The sequence below is a fragment of the Girardinichthys multiradiatus genome, chromosome 19 (assembly GCF_021462225.1).
Source record: "Girardinichthys multiradiatus isolate DD_20200921_A chromosome 19, DD_fGirMul_XY1, whole genome shotgun sequence".
NCBI classification, from domain to species: Eukaryota; Metazoa; Chordata; class Actinopteri; order Cyprinodontiformes; family Goodeidae; genus Girardinichthys; species Girardinichthys multiradiatus.
Genome location: NC_061811.1, coordinates 17,023,533 through 17,048,058, shown reverse-complemented (window position 1 = coordinate 17,048,058; position 24,526 = coordinate 17,023,533). Strand labels below are relative to the sequence as shown.

The window sequence follows — 24,526 nt, the reverse complement described above, 5'->3', positions numbered from 1 at the left end:
CAATATGTTGCCTAAAGCATATGTTCATTTTCCTGAGGCTGTACAGGTAAAGTGAATACAAAGTAAAGCAGGTAATCTGCCTGTAGAGAACATCTCTGTAATTGAGATGACGCTGAGTAATCCATTGAGCTCCACCCGTCAGAAAAGTGTTTGAGCTTTTTTTTTTTTTTTTTTTTTTTTTTTTAAATTGGCACCACATTTAACACTACAATGAACTAATACATGACAACATGGGATTTCCTGTCAAATCTCCAAATGTTTTTTTTGTTTTTTTTGGACACAAAGCTGCTTTAACTCCTGTTAAGGTTTCAGCGGAACAATCGAATGTGCTGCAAGTCGATCTGCTGAGATATAGTTAGTATTTTAGATGCATTGTGAGTCCTACAAAGCCAATTATCATTGAGTGCATGTCTAAATCTCCATAAGGTTCTCAGGGGCATCACTGTCCGTGGGCTTATTTACATAGTTATCTTGTAAAGTTTTGAAATATCCATTAGTAGTGAATGAAATGAAGGAAGTTTTATTGAAGCGTGTGAGTGGATGCATGCAGTCACACTGTGATCCTCATTTTATCTGTCTGGCTGGTATAATCCCAGAACTGCCTAACCTAAATACTCTGTCTTTTCTGTCACCCTCTGCAGAGTGTGGATACAGTGTGCACCATCTACAATTCCTACCAGGAGGGCTCAGCTGCAGGGGGCGTTATGGATGACTTGAAGGAAACACAAGGAGGCAAGTCGGGCTCGGGTCCCGCCAGAGATGGCGTGCTGCTCAGACCTTGCCCCAAGCACATGAGTGTCACTGAACGGCTGCGCAAGGTCATCCAGGAGCTGGTGGACACTGAGAAGTCCTATGTGAAGGTGAGTCTATGAAGACTGGACAGCTGTAAGATTAGAAGGTAATGCTAGAGAAGGGGATTAATATTTGATCAAACTCCTTGTCTAAAGATTTCGTAACGTGATTCGCTGTCACATTTTTTTATTGAAGACATTTTTTGATAGAAGGCACCTGGGGGACATAAAAGTGTAAACATTAAAAAGATTCAATATCCTGTTACACCTGTCTGGGATTATTCATTACCATCCTTCTCCCATTGTTTTCGATTACAGTCTCTTATTTGTCTGATGCACAATAAAAGCCACAATCATAAACACAGGGTTTCTACATAGCCCGGAATTAGTTTTCAGGGCTTATATAGTATGAAAAAAGTAATTAGTGTGTGGAAAATATTTTGACTGTAAGACTTCCTTATCTTATTGTCTTTAAGTATTCCTTTCCTCTGTATTTCCTTCATCGTCTCCTTCCTTCCTTCCATCCTGTATTTCCTTCTTTCATTTGTTCCTTTCTTCAGCAAATGCTCCATTTCTTCCTTTTGCCTGACCTATCTTTCTCCTGTCCTTTCTTTCATTGTTCCTGGTATCCTTTCTTGCACCTTTCCTGTTTGTGTTCTTCCTTCTTTTTGTGCTCCCTCATGTCCTTCCTTTGTTACCCTACCCCCTTTTTCCTTGCTTTCTCCTTTCATTGTGTCCTTCCTTCCTTCCGTCCTTTGGAAATTTGAGTCTGGAAAAATATTAAATACATTCAAGATGTGTAGGAACCCTTTAAACCTCTGTACTCTACGGCACTTGTATCAGTTGTTCCTTTCCTTTCCCTTCCTAATTTCCTTGTTTTCTTTATTCAGTCCCCCTCCCTCTTCAACCTACCATTGAGTCATAATTGAGGGAGGAGATTACCTTCTCAGAGCAGCATGATTCAGGTCTTTTCGTCTGAATCAACGCACTACTGGCTGGGGTGCTGAAGGGAAGGTGGGAGGAGGATACCCATAAATCAGCCTAATGAGAATATTCTTGCTGATTCTAAGACAAGCTACAGCCATATTAAAGGAGCGTGCAGCAGGGATAGAGGGGAGAAAGAGAGGGAAATGAAGTGATTGTGGAGGCTATAAAGGCAGAAATCTGATGATGGAAGGGATTTTAAAGGGTGAACATTTTAAGAGATAATGCACAGATGACTGACCACCTTCTGCTTTTCCCACTTACAGGACCTGGGCTGCTTGTTTGACATCTACCTTAAACCATTGCAGAGTGAAACCTTCCTCACACAGGATGAGGTAAGCTGCTGATCTTTGTCCTGCATAAAAGGTCAGACTCATTGTGTTTATTACCCAACCAGAACTCAACCGTATCATCTCCACTATTACCACTTTAACTGGTTGCCAGAGAAATGAGCATTCCCTAGCACTGACCTTCAAACATCCCAAAGGAGCACACAAATAAAGGACAATTTGAGTGTAAAGACACTTCCCTCAATCTACTGATTGATGATCATGCTCTTTATTACACACGTGTAATTTTCTTTCAATTAAAAAATCGCTTTGATTAGTATTGCAATATACAAACGAATCTCAATAACAAAAATATTGATAGTGTTAACTTTCATGATCATGTCTTACAGCTGATAAAACCCAAAATTAGTTTTCTTTAAAAAGAAATCTCATATGATCTAAACAGAAAAAATATTTTTAATATAGGAAACATTTCATGGCCTGAGCCACAAAAGTTCATTGCTTAAAGAAATTGGCTGTTCAGAGTGCTGTATCCCACCATCGTAATGGAAAGCTGAGTGGAAGGAAAAAGTGTGGTAGAAAAAGGTGCAGAAGCAACAGGGAATATTGCAGCTTTGAGAGGATTGTGAAGCAAAGTCAGCTGCTGGGCTGCAACTGCAATCTGAGCTTCAAGAACAACTACAAACTAAAGTATTCAAGACAGGGGCTACAACTGTCAGACAATGTTAGAAGCTTTTTACCTTAGCTAAGGAAGAAAAAGGACTAAATTGTTGCTGTGTCAAAAAGTAAAATTTGCATTTCATTTGGAAATCAAGGTCCCACATTGTGGAGGAAGAGTGGGCTGGCACAGAATCTGAGTTGCTTAAGGTTCAGTGTGAAGTTTCTAGTCAGTGATGACTTAAGGACATAACATTTCTGTTTTATAAACTTTATTAGTCTTATGTAATATTTATTTCCTGACAACCTGAATTTTGGGAACTCAATGTAATGCAACTGCATAGTGTGGCTGCAGCATGTTAATGAACTTACTCTTGGCTATGTACTGGGCATGACCTCTAACACGGGATATAACTCCTGAGATATAGAAGTTGATAGTCCTGCTGAGACTGAGGGCAAATGAAAAAGCCATTATGAGACACCGGGACATGCCCAGACACAGAATGGACAGGGACGTGTTAGCCCCTTAATGGCTTTTAATGAATGGTATTGTAGACCCTGGCTGTACAGTAGATGGCACATTTATATGGCTCGTCACTAACGGGCTTTGTCAGAGATGGAGCCATCACAGAGGAGATTTTATAACACCCCAGAGGGACGGTGACTGACTAGTGAATTACAAGCCATCCTAGCTTTATTTTTTTTCCATATAACCTCACATTCTCCTTCTCTCTCTCGCTCTCCTCTGCGATTCTCCTTCCATACATCCCCATCGATCAATGCCCCACTGTTCTGCCATTTCTCACTTCATTCCTGTCTTTTCCTTCCATAACTCTTCATCTCCACCACCTTGTTCTCTGTGTCAGATGGAAAGTTTGTTTGGCAGCCTTCCTGAGATGCTGGACTTCCAGAGGGTCTTTCTGCAGACCTTGGAGGAGAGGATCCCCTCCAAGCCAGACCTCAGCACCCTTGAGACGCCCTCGCAGTTTAAGGTACACAGACACATAGTGATATTTATGTCTTTATCGATTAAAGCTTTACATAAGTTTCCAACCAGGTACTCTGAGCTACTTTTCGCATAAAAATATGTGACCTTTGAGTTTTGGGGATTAATAAGACAAGTGAGGTATGCAATTAGCTGATTTACAGGCTTAGCATGACGAGGTGTAGGGTGTATTGATTAAATCTGCGGTTCAGTGGCTGGACCTAGAAAGGTTAGTCGAGAGGAAGAGTATAGAGGTGGGCTTCTGAATGGTCTCCCAGGAGAGGGAGAACGGTCATGACTTCACGGCTTCACACTTTTTCATCTTGTATAAAACCATTTTCTGTCTTGTGTGCAAAACTCACTCCCTCTGTTTTTTTTCCCTGGCAGAAGCTGCTGTTTTCTCTTGGGGGTTCGTTCCTCTACTATGCGGACCACTTCAAGCTCTACTGTGGCTTCTGTGCAAACCACATCAAAGTCCAGCAGGTCTTAAAGAAAGGTACGACATCCTGATAACAGTGTTCCTGCCTGTACTTTTCCAGATTCAAATCTCCACAGTTCTCAGTCCTTTCTAGCCATTTTAAATGTATAAAAACAAATGTTTAGTGTAAATATGGTGGATATTTCCACACTGGATAGGCTTTATATACGGAGGCTGAAAACCCACAGGCTGTAAGAATAGAGGGATGATAGACAGACAGATGGATGGCTAATGGGCAAATAGATGGGAGGATGAAAGTGGACAAAATTATGGATGGTGGACAAGTAAATGGATTCGTTTGCATGAATTGGTGGATGGAAAAATGGATGGAAGGATGAAAGTGGACAAAAGGAGGATATATTGGTAAATAAAAAATAAAGATGTACCTATTTCTCCACACTCTGATTCCATTTTCCTACTTTTTCCACCCCAGATGTCGAAAATGCTTAATTTCCATGATTTTTCAGACTGTGTAGGAACCCTGTTTAATAAGCAACACAGAGCACCCTGTGAAACAGACTATCTGTGCATGTTAAATACCTGCATCCAAAGTTTCCCCCTCTCCGCTAAAGTCGGCTTTCATCATCTTTACACCTGAGTTGCATCAGAGATGTCTCATGGCACTCACTCTGGTATTTCTGGCCATCAACTGTTAGGACGCCAGTCAATTATGTATGAAGGCAAATATCCCAGAGTTAGACATGTGGATGAAAGTGAGCTGACTGATGTCTTTCAAGTTTTCCTTCTGCGACATCCGGGACAGAAATTTTGTGATCTGTGGTTTCAAAACAAACACGTGTACATTCTAAGACAGACTTTAAAATGATCTTGTTCACTTGACAGTTTGGTTACTTCATGGCATATGTCCGTGTAGAAAATGTAAAGTTAATTCGTGCATGCTAAGATGTCTGGCATTACTTTTGGAATGCTGCCCAGTAAAAGAAGACGATGAAAGAAGATCGACTTCTTTGCCAACATGGAAGGGTGGCGAGGGCTTAAATCTGCCACATTAACATAACTGTTTGGGGTATTCCTTCAAGTAAGCAGCAGGATGGATATTAATCGGATTAATTCTGAAGTCTCTGATGGGTCAGTTACCTGAAGCAAAATAAACACTTTGGGCAATTTGGTAAATATTTTAATCCTGAAAATTATTATAAGTGCTTTATTCCAACAAGTGTCAATAAAATACTGAGGAAAAATACATGTAGTTTTTAATATAACAGTGTTTTTAAACTGCATATTGGGTTATAATTGTTGTCACCGTGCATGTAACAGTTAACCAAAGCTATAAATGATGAGGCCTACTTTTATTATAGTTGGTGCACACAAGCTAACACATCAGCAAGTAGCACAAGTGTAATCACTGGTATCTAGTTTGCTCTGAATGATGGAGCACACCCTGCACAACCCAGTCATAACCAGGTGCAGTCTTCATCACCCTCCTCTTCCCCACAGGCCACGAGTTACCTTGGCTTCTGTTTATTAGTTGACTTGTTAATCGCCTGGCAATTACTGCAGGACGTGCAGATGCAGTCGGCTGTCTGTAGCTGAAAGTGTTATAATTACTGCTGTAATGGCCCCCCTCCCTCTTCTCTGTGGAAGCAAACCGCAGTGGGAAAATGTCACCACCTTTACAGACAATTCATTTTGCTGCATACCTCAGATTTCACAGTCGTTCACTTTGTTAGCGTAAGCATGAGCTACGCAGCTCTGAGGCACCTCTACTCTGCAAGATTTTTTTTTTTTTTACTTTGCTTTATTATATCTTGGAGGTAATTTACTGATGCAGTATCAGGTGAGTAGAAGGAGAAACATGCAATGCCCCCCTGCTGGAGACAAGTTATTGCACCATAATTATTTGCCTACCTAGACTGAAAGTTAAAGCTGCATCAAAGTTCATTTAAATATCTTTTTTTATTTTATTTGAGAAGTTAAGTTCAAAAAAGTGAAAATACTATGTTGAGTATGTGCATTTATTAGTTAGTGTTGTTTATTTAAAAATTTTGAAGATTTGCCACGCACGGCGATATATTCCAGTATATTTTGATGAGTGCTTTACAGCTAATTAAAACCTATAATCCGGTTTCCTTAATAAACTGATACAATTTTGATGTTATGGTTTACACAATCATGGGGAAGGCTGCTAGCTTGAGAGTTGTTCAGTAGCTGACGGTCATTGACACCATGCACCCACTACAAAGAAAGGTGTGAGCAACTTAAGGTAATTTGTAAAGGAACTAGCTGTTCTTTTCTTAAGGAAAGTTGAGTGGAAGGAAAAAGTGTGGACAAGCAACAGGGATAAGATGAGCTTTGAGAAGATTGTGACGCAAAGTCCATTCAAGAGTTTGTGGGAAATTTATAAAATATGAACTGTGGCTGGAGTCTGTGATTTAGGAGTTATCTAGAACATGGGCTACAACTGTGGCATTTTTGCATTAAGCCACTCCTGATCTGTCAGAAGCATCTAACCTAGGCTAAAGAGAAAACGTATGAGACCTTAGCTAAGTGTTGAAAGGTCAAGAGGAACACCTTAGCATAGCAGGCTGATGGCATTCATGTCGTATTACATTGAAGCAGTAAATCATGTAAAAGGGGCCCCAACAAAGCTTTGAGTGCAGATACTTTGTAGGTCATGGATACACTTTCAGTAGGTTGACATTTCTGTATTAAAATATTTTTATTGGTTTTAGATTTTGAAATGTGGGTTTTTGAAGGACATAATCATTAAATTAACAGTAATATAGAAATGCTTGAAAATCACTCTGCATCGGGTGATTCTATATGAGTCTCACTTCTTGAATCTTGTGACGCAAATAAATCAACTCCTGAATCATATTTATTGGAATGTGCCTGCCAGTACTACAATATATCAAGACACTTAAAGGAGAAACATCCAGCTGACTCTCAGGTATGTTTTTTGTTATTTAAAGCAAAGACGGATCAGGCCTTTAAAGAATTCCTGGATGCAAAGAACCCCACTAAGCAGCACTCTTCCACCCTGGAGTCGTACTTGATTAAACCGGTGCAGAGGGTGCTTAAGTACCCCCTGCTGCTCAGAGAGCTGGTCTCACTTACTGACGCGGACAGCGAGGAGCACTACCACCTCACCGGTAGGAAAACACAAAGTTGAAAATCAACACACGTTCACACTTTGCATGATTTTGATTTATTGCGTGTAATTATCAGGTAGCAAATCTTAACCAAACAACGCATAAGCAAGTAAAACCCTAATGTAATATGTGCTCTTGCAGAGGCTCTGAAAGCGATGGAGAAGGTGGCGAGCCACATCAACGAGATGCAGAAGATCTATGAGGATTTTGGCTCTGTGTTTGACCAGTTAGTCGCGGAGCAGACGGGCCACGATAAAGAGGTGGATCTTCATTTCAAAACGAGATCTGTTGCCATCATGCTGGAGTGGTTAAGATATATCTAGTGTGTCCTGAATTTAAATATGGCTATCAGAGATGTTTTATTTACATGTTTTACTTGTATTTACATGCGTCTCACATTGCCACAGAAACCATAAATGTACAGCTTGTTCTCCCTCCTCAGCGAACTTGGAAACTCATTTTCTTCTTGTCCTCATCAGGTCACAGAGATTTCCATGGGTGAGTTTCTCATGCATTCCTCAGTGGTCTGGCTCAACCCTCATCCATCGCTGGGTCGCATGAGAAAAGATCCTGAAATGACTGTATTTGGTGAGTCTCGCAACGTGTCATTCCTGGATGTTGGCACAATTAAAATCCGTGTAGGACAAGCAAATTTGGTTTGTAAGAAAAGTGCGCAGAAGTGTATGTGAGCAGTGCTCAGACTCTTTGAATTTAAATATCCATAGCTGCAACGCTGATGTACGTTTTAGGGCTTCAAACTGGCAGCTGAAAGGCTTCTGTCAGTTCCCAGGAGGCGTTTGCAGTCAAAACTTAAGATGCTGATGTTTTTTTTTCCCTTCTCTCCCATCAGTCTTCAAGAAAGCTGTGATATTGGTATACAGGGAAAACTACAAGCTGAAGAAGAAAATGGTAAGAATAGCATGTTATACTTCCTATGACACACAAATAGTGTTTGGTTTGAAAATGGCATTTTCCCCTTTTGTTGCAACATGGCTTTGTCTTCTCTAATCTATGACCAGATTAATCCTCGTTCCGGACTTTGTCACGGAGATTTAGACCCGTTTAAGTTCCGGTGGCTCATCCCGCTCTCTGCACTGCAGGTCAGGCTGGGCAACACTGCAGGTAAGATGCCGGCACACCGCCACATTATTCCCCTCCGTTCTTTTTTACATTAATATGCTTCCCTCTCACCACCCCGCTTTTGGCATTTCAGTTTAACTCCCCCTCTTCTTATCTCCTTCTGAAGGCATAAAACATATTTGAACTGTTTGATTAAAAACTCTGCCTTCATTTCTTTTCATTTTGCTCTCTCGCTCTTTTTTTTTTTCCAGGAACAGGCACGGAAAGCAGCTGCATTTGGGAGCTGATTCACTCCAAGTCTGAAGTGGAAGGTAGACCGGAGACAGTCTTCCAACTGTGTAGCAGGTCAGAGATTTTACCATTTAGGTGGTTTATGTTCATGCTTTCATGTATTTAAGTTTTATTTATTCATTACACTGAAGGATGCTTTACTGAAGGGCTCTTTTTGTTAATTGTTCCCATTTTCTCACATTACAATCACAAACCTAAATATATTTTACTGGGATTTTTGATAGACAAAGTGTATACTGTGAGAGGAAAATGATACTTGATTTCTAAAATGTTTACATGTACAAATTTGTAAACATGGCAAATGTTTGAGGGGTATGATTACTTCTGCAGGGCAATGAATATTCACATTACACAAGAAAACTTAAAATAGTTTCTTTTTAATGGCGTGAAGACAAAAAGGTAAAATAAACAAAAAATATTTACGAGACACAAATAAATGCAAAACCAAAATTCCTTAAATGAATGTTTTAAAAATCCAGACTTTCATGTGTATAGTTTTTAAATTAAGCAGTGAAATAATCTAAAATATTAAGAATTTAGAAAATTGCCTTTCACAGGGGTATTTAAGAAAATCAGGTCCAAGAAGTCAAGCATTTTTTTCCTTTTAGTAATCATAAATATTAAAGAGTCTAAAACATACAGGGAATGAAAGATTTATTAGTGTCTGCACCCTCACAGCCACAGGTGCCTTGATAAGTTAGGAAGTTTTATATCCTGAGAGAAAAGGTCAAACTTTGCATGATTTCAATTGGAAATTAGAGCTCAGCCTTAGGTACAGGGTGAGAAGTAGAGCTACTTCTCCTTTGTATTAAGAGTCAGTTTTGGTCCTCCTGGGAGGAACATACCCAGAACTTGCTAGTGGGACTAAATACCCCTGCCAGCTGGGGAATGCCTTCGGATCTCCCAGATCATTCAAAAGAATTTCATTTTTGAGAGGGATCGGCATTTTATCTTGGACATGACCAGTCTCCTAGTTCCTACCGCTGGAAAAACAGACTCCCATCATGATGCTTCCACCACCATGCATTAGATCGGTAAAGATCAGGGCCTGGTCTCCTCCAAACATGTTAACAATGGAGGCCAAAAATTCTAACTTTGAGACAAAAAGTTAACCTGTATCAGAATTTCTACCAAAGTACTGTAAATTCCGGACTACAGAGCGCACCTGATTAAAAGCCGCATTCTCTAATTTTAGAAAGAAAACCAATTTTGTACTAGTACAGGCCGCACCGGATTTTAAGCCGCGGGTGTCCCACGTTGTAATATGAGATATTTACACAGAAATATATTACACGTGAGGATTTTTAACTTTTAATTTAATCCGTATGGTAATATAAACAAATGCATATTGCAAATGCTTTTTTTCGAACAGTGCCTGTAACACGGCCACCTTAAATATACGTACGTTATCAGTAACACACAAATTTCGTTGCTAGTGCTTTTTTACTGAACAGTGCACGAACAACATTCCAATATCTCCTACCTGATATACACTGCAGCCTACCAGGTCAAAAGTCATTGATCGCCTTCTTCATCTTCTTCCTACGCACTGAAACCATCAAAGTCCTCTTCTTCCGTGTCTGAATAGAACAGCCTCAGGATCTCGTCACTCACTTCAGCATCTTCGTTGAAGCTCTCACTCAAGCGCCCCCGGTCCCCTTAATCACGCAGCAGACCAGTCTTTCGAAACCCGTTGGTGATTTTCTATGTTGATGAGGGTGAATATAAATGTCTGATTTACAATACCGGTAATTGAATTGTGAAAATGCTCTTGATTTATCGCACAAGTTCATTGGACCTCTTTAAACTACCCATCAATTTGATTGGTCTACTGTTACCAGGCAAAATGTTTTTGGCGGCATGAAAAAAAACATGCATTAGCCACACCGTTGTATAGGCTGCAGTGTTCAAAGTGTGGGAAAAAAGTAGCGGCTTATAATCCGGAATTTACGGTATATATTTCTTCTTCCTCTAAATTTAGGCTCCTATCGTTCCCCTCCCTCCTCTTCTACAATTAACTTGATGTTCAAACTACAGACTGACATTACATGTAATGTATGTCTGGTGAGCATTCAAGCTAGCACTATTTGTGTTTAAAAAAATTATTATAACTCACAAAAAAACTATAAAATGACTTAGTTTTTACATGTTCAAAGGAAACCATTAAGTTTTGAGCCCTTGTAGATCCTCCATCTTTTAAAAAGCATTTCATATGTAAATTCTAGTAAAAAGTTGTAAACGTCTTACAGCAAGTTTTGTAGAAGGACTCCAGCGCTTTCTTTAAGAGGTGTAAAGTAGTCGAGGAATTGGTAACTTCGGTCCTTGTTTTGGTCGCACTATTACGTACCTCCTGGCTGACTGAGGCACGTCGACCGTTTCACGCACGTTGGTGCGTATGCTCGTCGATTAGTCAGAGTCGTAGGCCTGTGTCTCGGATTTGTTTAGCTGTAGGGGCCAGGCTGAGGCCCCTACAGCTAAACATAGATTACCTACTTTACATCATAGAACGGTCAGTCAAATTTGAGCATTTCTTAAATTATTTTAACAATTAAACGTTACGACAGACAGCTTTAATGTAAAGATCACAAACTGAAATGTCCTCATTAATGTAGAAGTCTGTAACTTGATCATTTCCCACCCAGCTCTCTCAACAAAACATCAACTTTCACAAAGGTTTTTTGTTTAACACTTTGAAAGCCCTTTGCTGTTCTGCAGAGGCTTTACAGAAGACCATCTGCCATTTCTGTTGTAGTCTTAACATTTAATAGATTATTTTCACAGGCACAGTGGTGACAGAAGGCCGTGACCACACTGGTTATTCTCATTACACACTGCGAAATTGAAATTACTTCTAATGAATCAAATCAAAGCCTCACACATATCCTCATCTTCTGTATCTAGTTTCTGAAATCAAGTTTTATCGTGCCAACCTGGCCTCTTTCATCTGTTCTTTCCTCAGTGTGCCGGAGAACAAGGTCAACATCATCAAGGTCATCCGCTCCATTCTGAGGGAGAACATCAGGAGGAACATGAAGAGCGAGGGAACATTGGAGAGGGGCTGCAAGGAGCACTTGGTGCCTCTGCACAAAACGTTGCCTTCCACCGCCAAACTAGGTTAGCTTGCAGTCTATTTAAAGTTTTATTTAAATATATATTGAATTCAGAATCCATTTTGTAGCACAGGGAAATTACCCTTTACTACATTTCCTTAGGATTCAAATTCTAAGAAACGATGAAAAGATTGAGAGCCAATGTCTAAAATCACAAATCTGTTTTACTATTAACTAAAATGTTATTAACTATGGGGTGCATGGTGGAGGGCTGCACGGTGGCGCAGTTGGTAGCACTGTTGCCTTGTTGCTGCAAGGTCCTGGGTTCGATTCCCGCCCGGAGGTCTTTCTGTTGGAGTTTGCATGTTCTCCCCGTGCATGCGTGGGTCCCACAAGACATGCCTGTTAGGTTAACTGGTCTCTCTAAATTGCCCTTAGGTGTGTGAATGAGGTTGTTTGTGTGTTGCCCTGTGATGGACTGGCGACCTGTCCAGGGTGTACCCCGCCTCTCGCCCATAGACTGCTGGAGACCTGTCCTGTGGTCTGAGGTAACTAAAATCGATGTGTTTGGCCATCATTACATTTTGGAGGAGGAAGGGAGCAGCTTGCAACCCTGAAAACTGCATCCTAAGTGTTAAACACAGGGGTGGCAGCATCATGTTGTGGAGGTATTTAACTGCAGGAGGGACTGATGCACAAAACAGATGGCATTATGAAGAAAGAACATTGATTAATTATTGAATCAACTTCTCAAGGCCTTAGATAGGAAGTAAAGCTTGGCCATAAACTGGTCTTCCAAATGAACAATGACCCTGACTATACTGCCAAATTAATTACAAAGTGACTCAAGGCCAGCAAAGTCAATGTTTTGGAGTGGCCGTCGCAAAGCCTTGATGATGTTAGTACTATAGAAATGTGCCTTCAAACCAGACCTGGTTACACCAGTCATGTCAGAAGAAATTGGCCAAAATTCCAGCAAACTATTGCAAGAAGCTTGAAGGATTTCCCAAATGTTCGACCAAAGTCATGCAGTTTAAAAAAACAAACTATTCTGATAGTATGCACAAGTCTAGGTTTATCATACATGTAAACTTCCACATTTGAAGAAAGGTCTCCTGTTATTATTAGGCAAAACCTTTGGTGTGGACAAATGAATTTCTAACATCAGTCAAACCTGGACCAGGTTATCAGATGCAGACTTGGGGACATGAGTCTAACGTATCTTTGCTGCTGGTCGACCTTCATACCATCTGTTCATTTTAAACGTTTTTCCATAAGGCAGCAGAAAGAATACTTCTACACAGATTTCACATTCTGAGATTGACCGTCCAAATTATGACTAATCCAAAGTTACTTAAAATCATTCTGGAATTCTAAATAAGCAGAAATGAGCTTATTCATATAGGGACAACTGTAACATGTACTGATGGGCATTCTGACAAAATCCTTTTTAGTATAACAACTAATAAGGTAACATTCTGTTTGTTTTTAAGACCTTGGGACACCACCTTGGGACCCTTAGAGGTGATTTGAGGAGATCTGGAGAAAAGTTCATATCCAATGAATGTTGGCCAGACCTGAAAGTCACTTGTTTGGGGCACGGCGCTGATGGTGTAGGGGTTAAGCGCGTGACCATATGCAGTGGCTACAGTCCTCGAATCAGCTGTCCCGGGTTCGAGTCCCGGACCCGGCGACATTTGCCAAATGTCTCCTCTCTCTACCCCTCTTTTCTGTCTGCCTACTGTCAAAAAATAAAGGCCACTAGTGCCAAAAAATATCTTTAAAAGTAACTTGTTTAACATTATGGACTTCACTGGAGATTTGATCTTGCTTTTAAGGTCATAAATTGTATGTTTCATTAAGTGTTTTTGTTCCGATAAGACTGCCACTAATTACCTTCTTTACCTTTTTTTTTTTTGTTGTTATCAGGATCCTCCAGGGCTTCCTGGTTGTGTAAGCAGCCACTTGAAGTCTCCTTCCAGGCTGGGAATCCTAAGTTGGGGCCAGACTCAGATGATGGAAGCCTAAGCAGCGGAACCTACAGTTTTTCTGGGGCTCCTCCAGTTTGCATCTCTTCTGACGCTCAGTCCTCCACTGTTCCCCAAAACTGGTCTCAAGCTCAAAAGTCTGACTCACAACCTCGCTCCACCTCCGTGAAGGAGTCAGACATTTTAAGTGATGAGGATGACGATGGATTTAGCGAAGGGGGCACAAGAAGGGACAGTGGGGACAGCAGTTCCCCAGCAAGTGCCATCGAAGCTCAGTTCCTCCATCTCAAGCTGTCGGAAGATGCTGTGTCAAAATGCATTCTGGCGCCTTGTGTACAACCGGAGGGAATCGGGGACACTCCTGAGATCAAACACAAGCTAGTGCAAAGACAAAGTGGTGTTAGGAGAAAAAACTACAGTCTGAGGAAGAACCAGGGGACACTGTTACACATGAAGCAGCAGAACAGGCCATTGGATGGTCAGACTGATCCAGCATCACCATGTGGTGTTGTAGACCTCAACACTCTGCTGGAAAGAGAGTTCAGCGTCCAAAGCCTGACATCTGTAGTGAACGAAGACTGTTTCTTTGACCGAGCTGAAAGCTGTGCCACAGACTCTGGAAATACCATGTCTACCTAGAGTCCAACATGGACAGAATAGCAAAAAACTGAGCCACAGATAAGTGGTCATAAAGATGAGAGGGGGTGTCCATAGCCCCACGATATTAAGTGGGGAAACCCCTGTGGCTAAAAGCAGTTACTGCCAGGATGGGTGTGAAGCTTTGCCTGAACTCTCTTAAGTCTGACACGCCACCACAGCAGGTGAGGTGTAAATGATCTCTTCGCTGCCAGACCAGGTTTTTCCTCCTGAAGTGGTGAGGCAAGACAATTTCTGCCCCATTGATGACTGCAACAAATCCACCAAGCACTGATGTTGTGTGCAAGCGTTTCGACTTTTTCAGCTTTACCTTTTTCCCCCCCGCATACCATCTAAAAGACTTGATACATTCCCCTCCTCTCCACATCTCAGGCTGATTGGCAGGTTTGATTTGATTTTTGACCTTTTCTTTAACAAGAAAATGGGGAGAATGTCCTCGACTGTCAGTTACAGAGAAGTGCTGACAGAGAGGGTGAGCTCCACAGTGTATACATAGTGACAGGGTACGGAGAAAGAATCAAGTTTCCTATGCAGGCGCTGTGATTATTCAGACAGAAGGTTTCCACATGAGTTCATATTGCCTGATACATTTACTGTAATGTAACCAAACGCTTTAGATCACAGGGGCAAATTTAATTTAGGTGACCATAGAACTTATGAGCTGCACAGGTCAAACATTTGGCCCAAATATAAAAACTGCAAACTGATATACACAACTAAGCCTTTTTGCTGTATTTCGTGCACTAAAGTACACTGTTTGCCTATATATTTGAATTATTTTTTTAACTGTACAGGTTCTGATGTTTATTACTGATGTTTTAAGTTATTTTTACGATTATTATCTTGGCTGAGATGTTTTTGGGTTAAGGCTTGAACTCTTGGCTACAGATTTTGTCAACTCTTGAATTAAAGATGCTAAAGTTTGCTGTTTTCTTCATTTTTTCAATGCATTTGTTTGGATTCGGTTGTGTCACTGATGATTGTTTGAATTCCTATGTTTATCATGTTTAATTTTTTCTAACATTTCTGCATATGGCATTTGTGACACTGTACGGTTAAGAAATATGGCAGGAATTCGCAATAACTTTGCTGATATTTTTGTAGAAACTTTGCTGTAGAGTTATGTACATTTTGAGGTACTATAAAAAAAAAAAAAGCAGCCAACTCTGTGCAGCTTTACCATGCCTTTAATGCTAGTATACCAATGAATGTGAATGCTGTATTCTTATGGAAATGTTTCATAAATAAAAGTTTCATTTATGAATGACATCTAGAGACGAGTGTCTTCAGTTCCGCATTAGCTTCATTTTTATTGGCGGCATGGTGAAGCGGTTCTGGGACGTAAAGTGTCTCATCTTGACGCATGGTCCCTGATTGGCTGTCATGTAGGATTCTACATCCACTTCTAGATGCAAAAGGTAAGTTGATAGAATGCATAATTATGACCGAAATGGGGCACAGAACTATAAAAGTGGGAAAAGCGTTACTGGTGCAGATGGATTTTTATACCCTAGCATATATTATTCATTCCTAATGGTGACTTATTTTTTGATACTTGTTAGGAATCTCATAATCACCAAAATAAGACTAATGATTATGCTGTGAGGCTATTAATATAGAAAACTGAAATTTTCCTACATCTTTTGTACCTGTGCACTCTGATAGACATTTCTGCATTTAGTTACCAGAAGCTCAAATACAAAACTAATAAAAGAGTATTCCTAGGCAGACTGAAAAAAAATGGAAAAATATTTGTTTTGCCAGACATTTCCTCCATGTTGACCATAAAGGAGTTCTGTTTTTCCAGTGCTTGACAGCAGCTGTCAGGTATAAAGGAAAGTTCTGCTTTGTGGCATTTCCTCACCATCTCATTGACAACATTTAGCACCATTTCTTAAAGTGAGAAAAAGATTTTCAGACTGAAGGATCACCCAAACCTACAGTGCCTTGCAAACATTTTTATACCCCCTGAATTTCTTCACATTTGATTAAATTATAGGCACAAACTGTATTTCATTTGGATTTTACATCATAGACCAGCATAACGTAACTAATTGTGAAGTGGAAAGAAAATGGGTATGGCACAACTGAAAACCAATAAATGAAAGCATTTATTGGAAAAGCAGCCAAGAGGCCCATGGTAACTCTGGAGGAGCTGCAGAGATCCACACCACAAGTGGGACAATCTGTTACTATGACAACTACTAGTACTCTATAAAACGTGGCCTTTATGTAAGACTGGAAAAAGTGAGCCAAGAGAAATTCAATATGCAGTTTATAATAAGATTCTTTGGCCAAATGAGACCCAGACTGAATTCATTGGGTTACATGCAAAACACCATGTTTGGCAGGAAACTAACATTTCACATCACCCTGCATACACCATCATGCTGTGGGGATGCTTCTCTTCGGCAGGGACAGGGATGCTAATCAGAGTTGGTGGTAAGGGGGAGGAGATTAAATACAGGGCAATCCTGGAAGAAAATTTGTTAGAGGCTGTAAAAGACCTGAGACTGGGACGGAGGTTCACCTTTCAGCAGGATGACACTGAACACACTGTCAGAGCTACAAACGAATGTGTTCGATAGAAATATGTTCATGTACAAGACTGGACAAAAATTTCCAACTGTGAGAAGATAAACCCCTAAAAACCGGCAGATGTAACGGCAGCGAAAAGTGGTTTTACAATGTACAATGACTGGGGATTGAGCCCAAACGCACATATCAGATTGTTATTTGAAAAATATTCGTAATACCATGTATCCTTTTCTTTGCACTTCCCAAGTATGGACTACCGTACTTTGTTTCGGTCCATCACATACAATTCCTATAAAATTAATAAAATGTTGTGGTTCCTTCTGATACTGTTCAATGGGTATAATTACTTTCACAAGGTACTCTGATGCAAAAAGGTCCAGTTGGAGACAAAACCTGCATAGCTTGGTTCAAGCAGATCTTAAATGTCTGTTTAATATTCTACTCACAGATTTGTTTGTAAAGATAATAGAAATACTGTCAAGCAAGAACATCACTATGATTACATTGTTGATGCACAGTGCATGAAACCTGACATTCAAAGCCCTTATAATAAACACACAAAATACTGCAGAGTCCAAAGAGGTGTCTGCATTACTGCACATCCATACCTCATTAGCACATCACTACCCTGCTGCTCCTCTGCACAACATAATTTCTCACCATTAAAATCAGCCACGTGCCCTCATCTACCAAAATAAAAGCCCCGCATAGCACAGCACCACTCTGGATTACTTTAAAGGCAACGAGTGGACTGTAGAACACCACAGCACATTACTCCTGCATATCTGCTGTGTGAATTTTCTATTGCTGCAAGAGATTATCACCCACCTCTCATCCAAACAGAGTGAAGCCTCCCTCTGGCAAGTCGACCCAAGCATACCATCTGTCGCACTGGCAGGGAGCAGCAACGTCACGTTCTGCTGGTAAAATATCTGCTCTAATATTCAAAGGGGTATATTTAAAATACTTTCACTGAATCTTTGAATAATAACTACAGGTTCATGTTTATTCACAATTTATATTTTGCTAACAAAGTAGTTTTGTTTGATTGAACAAAACTCGTTGCTAATATTTAATGAAGTTGGCTCATTTACAACTCTGACAGCTTTGGCATGCATACAAACAGCAGCTTACATAATCTTTAATAAAATATTAACTGAGAAAATGCAATAAAAATCTTTTCAACAAAAACCTTTTTTTATTTGGGTTCTGATCCTTATGTTGTCAGGTTTTTTTTATTTGAGCTGACAAATTCACAGCAATTTCTGCAGCCCTTTAAGCTCCGTCTCCCAAGTGACGGAGCAATACACACTTGAAGGGGAAAAAAAAAATGTCCTGGATGTGGAGCTGCCATGTTCCCGTTCTCTAAATCACCCTGAAAGCACTGACATTTCCTTCAGCTCCCACAGGACAAGGTGTTAGATAGAAATGAAGAAAGAAATTGGACATAAAGAGATACTTACTCGCTAGGAGCTACTGTGGGTAACTAGCTGCTTTCTTTCTCTCTCCAGAAATGCATGGAAGGAAAATAGTGCTTCTACACCATTCATGTGTTCCAAATGACTTATTTCTCCCTGTGTGCAGAGAGATTGTTTAAAAATGCATGTCTATGCCAGGTGGAAATGTCAAGGCTAAGAGCAATGTGTTGTCTTTCGGTGCTAACAGGGGCTATTAGTGGGTTCCTTTTGGTTTTCAGGCTTGTTTTCAGCAAGGTTGTGGAGCACTGGGCATCTCCTTAAATGAATCCACTGGAGTGTGTTGGTTCCTCCTTAGGTGCCTCAGTCTGAGTTCTTCTCTGAAGTCATAGGTAAACAGGCTGGGGTCATTGGTGCAGAGGTGAGCGTAGGCATCAGTTAAGGCCCTTATATGGTGTATGGTGAGCTCAGTTGGGCGCAGAACAGGGTCCACGTCTGCCTTCTGCATAATCTCCTGCGTGAGCTCTGAGCGGCATGCCTCGGGAAACAGCTTTCTGGGGAAGAGATGGGAGAGGAGGGGATGGTACAGATTCCCATTTTCAGGTGGCTTTGATATCTTAATGATCACGTGGTTTTAATTACATTTAAAAGTTCTAACAGAAAGTAATTATCCCACAGCAATTATTGTCAAATCTGAGGAGTTCACTGAAGTCACACAAAGAGCTACTCATGAATGATTTATTTTCTCCACTGCTACAGACAGTGCCCTTGAATTTGTTCGTTTTTTTTCACATTACAACTGCAGACTTATTGGGATTTTATATGATGGACCAATGCGGACTAGCTCTGAAGTGGAAAAAAGAAAGGATGAATGAATGTATGGCTTTTAAAATTAATCTGACAACATGACATCTACATGTATTAAGCACTGATTACTCTGATACCCATAAATACAATTTAGTGCTACCAACTGCCTTCAAAGAGAGGAACCTGTTGACAGATGGTGGCAGGATCTTGATGTGGGGATGATTTTCTGCAGCAGGGATGGGGAAGCTGGTTTGAGTTGATGGAAAGATAGATGGAACTAAATACAGGGTAGAAAACCTGTTAGAGGCTCCAAAAGACTTAAGACTAAAGTGGAATTTCACCTTTCAACATACAGGCAGAGCCTAGATTGATACAGATTAAAGCATATCCATGTGCTGGAATGGCTTAGTCACAGCCTAAACCTAAATCCAACTGGGAATTTGAGGCAAGACTTGAACATTAATGTTTATAGATGCTTTCCATGCAATCTGACTGAGCGTAAGCTATCTTACAAAGAGGAATGAGCAAAAACTACAAAGTATTGACTCAGGAGAGCTTAGTAGAAATGCATGTAACACTTTAGTTTTTATTTGCAAAAACATTTTGTAAACCTTCCACTTCACCATTATGCACTACTTTGTGTTGGTCGATCACATAGAATCCCAACAACATACATTGTGATTATAACATAACATTTCAAAGTGTGTGAATTCTTTTGCATGGCACTAGTAGTCAAGGAATATTAGCAAACTCAGAAAAAAAAACACTTAAACAAGACTAATAGCATATTAATTCATTTAGTTTCTAGACATTGTTCTGTCTGAAAATGTTCATCTATATTCATTTGAAGTCCGTTAGAGAACATTAGCCACTTCCAGACTCTGCAGAGACCATTTTAAACTGCATCAGTACTGAAAGCTGCCTCCCAAATTTGGAGCGGCTGCCGCCAACCTGCTGCTCTTACATAAAACTATCTGCCTCATCTTCCTGTGCCACCTCAGTGACTCATAATTACTGCTCTCTTCCACACAGCCTGGGTTCTTTTGTTATCCGGGCCTACGTATGCTTCCCCAACAAGCATGGGGGCGATGGGCAGCGATCGCATGCATGGGGATGAGTGGGCTTGTTGCTACTGGTTTTTGAACAGAGCTCTGAAGTTGCTTTAATGTTAAGGGTTTGGTTACAGAAACGCTCAACAGCTGCATTTGCGTTTGTCAGTGCGCTATATACATAAAGAGGGAAAAAAAGTCAAATCAAAAAGCAGCCTAATTAATGATGAGATGAATATAAAGCTGTCAGAATGCAGAATGAAAAATGTAGAGAGAGAATGACAGATGAGGACGAGCCCAGATTAAAAAGTAAAAACTTGAGGATAGAGGCCTCGTGAGGCCAGGCTAGTTTTGCAATTGTGCTTACTCCACTCCTTTATGGCAGTGCTTCCGACGGAACTGGAAAACGTTCCTGACGACTTTCTCCACCAGCTTGAAGGGCCGTTGAATCTGAGGCTCGACCAGAGGGGTGAAGTGAACTACTCCCACGTCCACCTACGCAGACACACACAAAAACAGCGACAAGAAATCACAGCGGGGCGGTGAGCACAGACCTTGAAAATGGATTTCAGGAAAAGTGCTGACTGAAATGTGTGCGTGTGAGTTGGGGGTGGGTGCATGAAGGTGATGGGAGAGAGGAGAATACAGAGTATGGAGAAGAATGGTGCAGAGAAAACGTATCAGATCAATGGAGAGAGGTACCAAGCAGAACAAAAAGAGACAATGACAGTGATCAACTTGCTGTGCAAAAACAGACAGAACCGAAAGAATAGGATGATGCAGCATTGCTGGCTGGCAGGCTGGGTCCAGTTGCCACAGTAACATCTGTAAGATGAACCAAAGAAACTGAGCCTTCCTCAGTTGCTGTATCATCTGGGAATTTCTTTATAACCACAAGCCTGACTTCCCATCATACACCACACTTCCTGTCCACTGAGTGATTACCAATGAAGAACTTATAGATGCAGTGCACCCTGCAAAAGTATACATACAGCATCTAGGCTCAATACTTTGTAGAACCACCTTTGCTGCAATTACAGCTAAAGTCGTTTGGGGTCGATTGTCTCAATGAGATTTTTACATCTAGAACCTGACATTTTTGCCTATTCTTTTATCCAAATTAGCTCAAGATCAGTCAAGTGTCAAGTGTTGCTACAGATTGTCAATTGGATTTAGGTCTGGATTGTGACTTGGCCATTCTAAATAGTTTGATCTGAACCATTGTAGCTCTGGTTATATGTTTAGGGTTATTAATCTGGTGGAAGGAGAACCTCCACCTCAGTCTCAAGTCTTTTGCTGCCTCCAACAGGTTTTCTTCACCGTTGACCACTATTGACCAGCTCCCCCATCCCTGCTGATGTATTCTAATAAGATTATTTGACTTCTGAATACAATTGGGTGAATTTGTTTAGAGGTATCTGTACATATTCACACCACACAGATTTTTCTTTGGCAAAAGATTTTAAAAACATTAATAATTTTCTTTCCCCTTCATTGTTATACACAACCTGTTGCTTTTACTTTATTGTGTATGAAATTAAATCTTGCTAAAGTACATTGAACATTATTCTGGGGAAAATATACTACAGAAATCTTCCTTTAACTGTGAATTAAATACCAGCTTCAGCATCACTGGCTGGCTGTGATGCACGGCCATATTGTCATTCACTGCTCACGTACTATACCAAACACATGGAGGCAACCAATAACTATTAATTGAACATGCAAAAACTATAAAAAGGTTGTTTGGGATGCAGCTGACAACTTGTTTCCCCCCCTCAAGTGATGGTGCTGCCCCCTGAGAGAAAGGCGCCCTGAGCGGTGAGTCATATCAAAAACCACCACTAGGGATGTTTGAATCCCATGCAGCAGGACATCATCCCTAATTATATTTTTTATACCAAAATTAATAATGAAAAAGAAAAAATTTAAAAGATTTAAAAAATACAGTTCCTAAAAAAGCATGTAGGGTTTGTTTAAGCTGATGCTTGTTCTTGACATATATAGATCTAGATTTAATAACTCATACACCACCACACACATATGTTGCATTTGAAAATTTCTTCTTCTTCTATTAAGTTTTTGTTGTTGTTATTTAGTGCACTTCGACTGCTCAATTTCCTCTTATACCACCACATACATTCCAACCAGGGTTTTGGGAATCTGAGTTGAACTACAGTTTAAGTTCCAGAGACGGGAGACCCTGGTCCACTTTCACTCACACCTGATCCTTCCTGCATCAGTTTTAAGCTAGCATGACACCATGTTGAAGGGACTGTTCCAGAGTCAGAAAGACCTGGGTGTTACAACGGTGAAGTTCACATCTTTTTATACTACTATTTGAATTTTATGATCGCCGCGATCGGATAAAAAAAACAAAATACATCTAAGAACATTTTTAAACCTCTTTTAAGCCATATAAATCCACTTAGCTCTGCATAATAAAGCCTAAGTGGATACTACACAATAAGAATGATGGTCCACTGAACAAAGCAGAATAGTTGGTTGTCAGACTCCCCGTATTTAGCTCCAACCTTACTGCTCTGCTAACAGGGTGATGATGCTAATACCACAAAGACATTTTGAGAAGCCTGACAGTGTAAGTCCATGGAGACTCATTCACAGCTTTAGTCATAAAATTAATAATAATACATCTCACTGCTTTTAGATGATTTTTGGCTTCAAGAACCTTTCAAGACAGTGAAAAGGTTTTTATATAACAAGATCCGCTGAATAAATATCAAAAAGTTACTTTAACACTAAATTAATAACTTGAAAAAAAGGAAACACTTTAGACATCTATGTAAATAGAAAGGGGGTATATAAATGGCATTGTTACTGCAGTATATTGCTGTACTGTTTGAAGGAAAGAAATGTGTAAATAAAACATTATCCTGAGCACAAACCCCACCTCCGACTCATACTTCACTGAGGTAAAATAAAAGGACATCTAATTCTGCTCAACAGCCCTCCTGTTGTGAATGCAGGCCCTGCGGAGCCCCTCGTCTACCCTTCCTGCTTGTATTTCTGGATTGTGACTCACTAATTCACAGCTGCCTTTTTGCTTTGGGCTTGGGTCTGGTGTCAATAATTAGGGGAGGAAAGCTAAAGAGGTCCAAGGGCTTGCAGAGGGTTCATAATGACAGTTTATAATTCCACCCTCTCTTTAAACAACAGAAGTAGCGTTCTGAAAGGCACTTGTAAACTGCAGCGCTATCTCTTATCAGATCTATAGATCCCTGTGTATCCCAGAGACGCCTGGCTGCTGCTGCTGCTGAACTTCCTGCCGCAGTGGTGTTTAATGGGCCAGCAGCAGTGGGGACCGACATTCTCAGCAGCCCTGAGGTTGTGCGCTGCAATAGTGCAGACAATACTTTAAAGTCTTGGGTTTAGCATAAGACTGCATGACAAGGAAGAGAAAGAAGTATTTGCCAGCTGTAAGTATATGGAGCTGTTAAATAAATCTACAGTTTTATTTCAAATGTTCATTTTTGTCATATTAAAGCCTACATGATGATTCCAGAGTTTCCCTGGGGTGATTAATAACCCTTTCAGTTCACTTTTTATATAAACACCATGTGGCAGGCAACATCGAGGGCATCGATGAGCCTCATCTGCATCGTTTCATTTTTATTATGAGGTTAGATTTGTCCAACTGTCACATCAACATGTTAGGAATTTGATCAGGATTTCATACCTGGATCTGTAAATTGCTTTTCTCAGTCGTTCAGTTACGCAAGATCAAACCGCCATCTGAGAGGAAGAAGCAATAAAAAGGAATGCCTTTAATTTCACTCTCTGCTGGAATAATTAGGCCATTTATATTCCACAATTTATGATTTAGGAGAGGAGCAAAGGGAAAAAGTCAATATTGGGTCTATACAGGCAGCAGCATTTCACCCATCAGCTTGTCCAAGTCACTTTGCTGCTATGATTTATGTATGGCCTTGCTACATGGCTCGACTAGGTACCACCAGTGTAATATATCCCGTTGGCTGCCATTAATTCTTCCCCGATAACCCCAACATGCAAGGAAACTCCATCTTAAATCACCTGGCCCCTCTGCAGGAGGTGTTACGGACATGCTGTTCTAGTGAGAAACAGAAACCTCTCATACAGTTCTGGTCAGAGAATCATATACATTTATGATGGGGCATCAATGTCATTTTGAGTTTGAGCTTTAATATGCATTTAAAAAAGGTGATTTTTTTCTTCCCCAGGGTGGGGACTTTAAACACAAGTGCTGGTTACACAAGATTCAATTTCAGTTGAATTTTTTATCCACATAGTTTAAATTACACATAATAGCTCAAATATGCACAGCTACATTATTAGCTACACCAGTGCATATCG

General features: G+C 40.4%; 2 protein-coding genes across 5 annotated transcripts in view; one reads left to right on the top strand and one right to left on the bottom strand.

The window, feature by feature from the left end:
• The window catches only part of tiam2a (TIAM Rac1 associated GEF 2a), a 124,036-nt gene extending 108,403 nt beyond the window's left edge, over positions 1 to 15,633 (top strand). For all 3 annotated transcript variants that reach the window (XM_047345683.1, XM_047345681.1, XM_047345682.1), the window contains exons 16-27: positions 642 to 860; positions 2,042 to 2,110; positions 3,589 to 3,714; positions 4,095 to 4,203; positions 7,119 to 7,298; positions 7,440 to 7,558; positions 7,778 to 7,886; positions 8,149 to 8,207; positions 8,318 to 8,420; positions 8,630 to 8,723; positions 11,629 to 11,783; positions 13,649 to 15,633. In XM_047345683.1, coding sequence (XP_047201639.1) covers positions 642 to 860; positions 2,042 to 2,110; positions 3,589 to 3,714; positions 4,095 to 4,203; positions 7,119 to 7,298; positions 7,440 to 7,558; positions 7,778 to 7,886; positions 8,149 to 8,207; positions 8,318 to 8,420; positions 8,630 to 8,723; positions 11,629 to 11,783; positions 13,649 to 14,346 — 2,040 coding nt within the window. In that variant the 3' untranslated portion in view covers positions 14,347 to 15,633. The remainder of the gene's footprint in view (positions 1 to 641; positions 861 to 2,041; positions 2,111 to 3,588; positions 3,715 to 4,094; positions 4,204 to 7,118; positions 7,299 to 7,439; positions 7,559 to 7,777; positions 7,887 to 8,148; positions 8,208 to 8,317; positions 8,421 to 8,629; positions 8,724 to 11,628; positions 11,784 to 13,648) is intronic.
• A 2,447-nt stretch (positions 15,634 to 18,080) lies between these two features.
• tfb1m (transcription factor B1, mitochondrial) overlaps positions 18,081 to 24,526 on the bottom strand; it is a 65,420-nt gene continuing 58,974 nt past the window's right edge. For both annotated transcript variants that reach the window (XM_047345688.1, XM_047345687.1), the window contains exons 7-8: positions 20,541 to 20,668; positions 18,081 to 18,871 (exon numbers count right to left, since the gene is read on the bottom strand). In XM_047345688.1, coding sequence (XP_047201644.1) covers positions 18,607 to 18,871; positions 20,541 to 20,668 — 393 coding nt within the window. In that variant the 3' untranslated portion in view covers positions 18,081 to 18,606. The remainder of the gene's footprint in view (positions 18,872 to 20,540; positions 20,669 to 24,526) is intronic.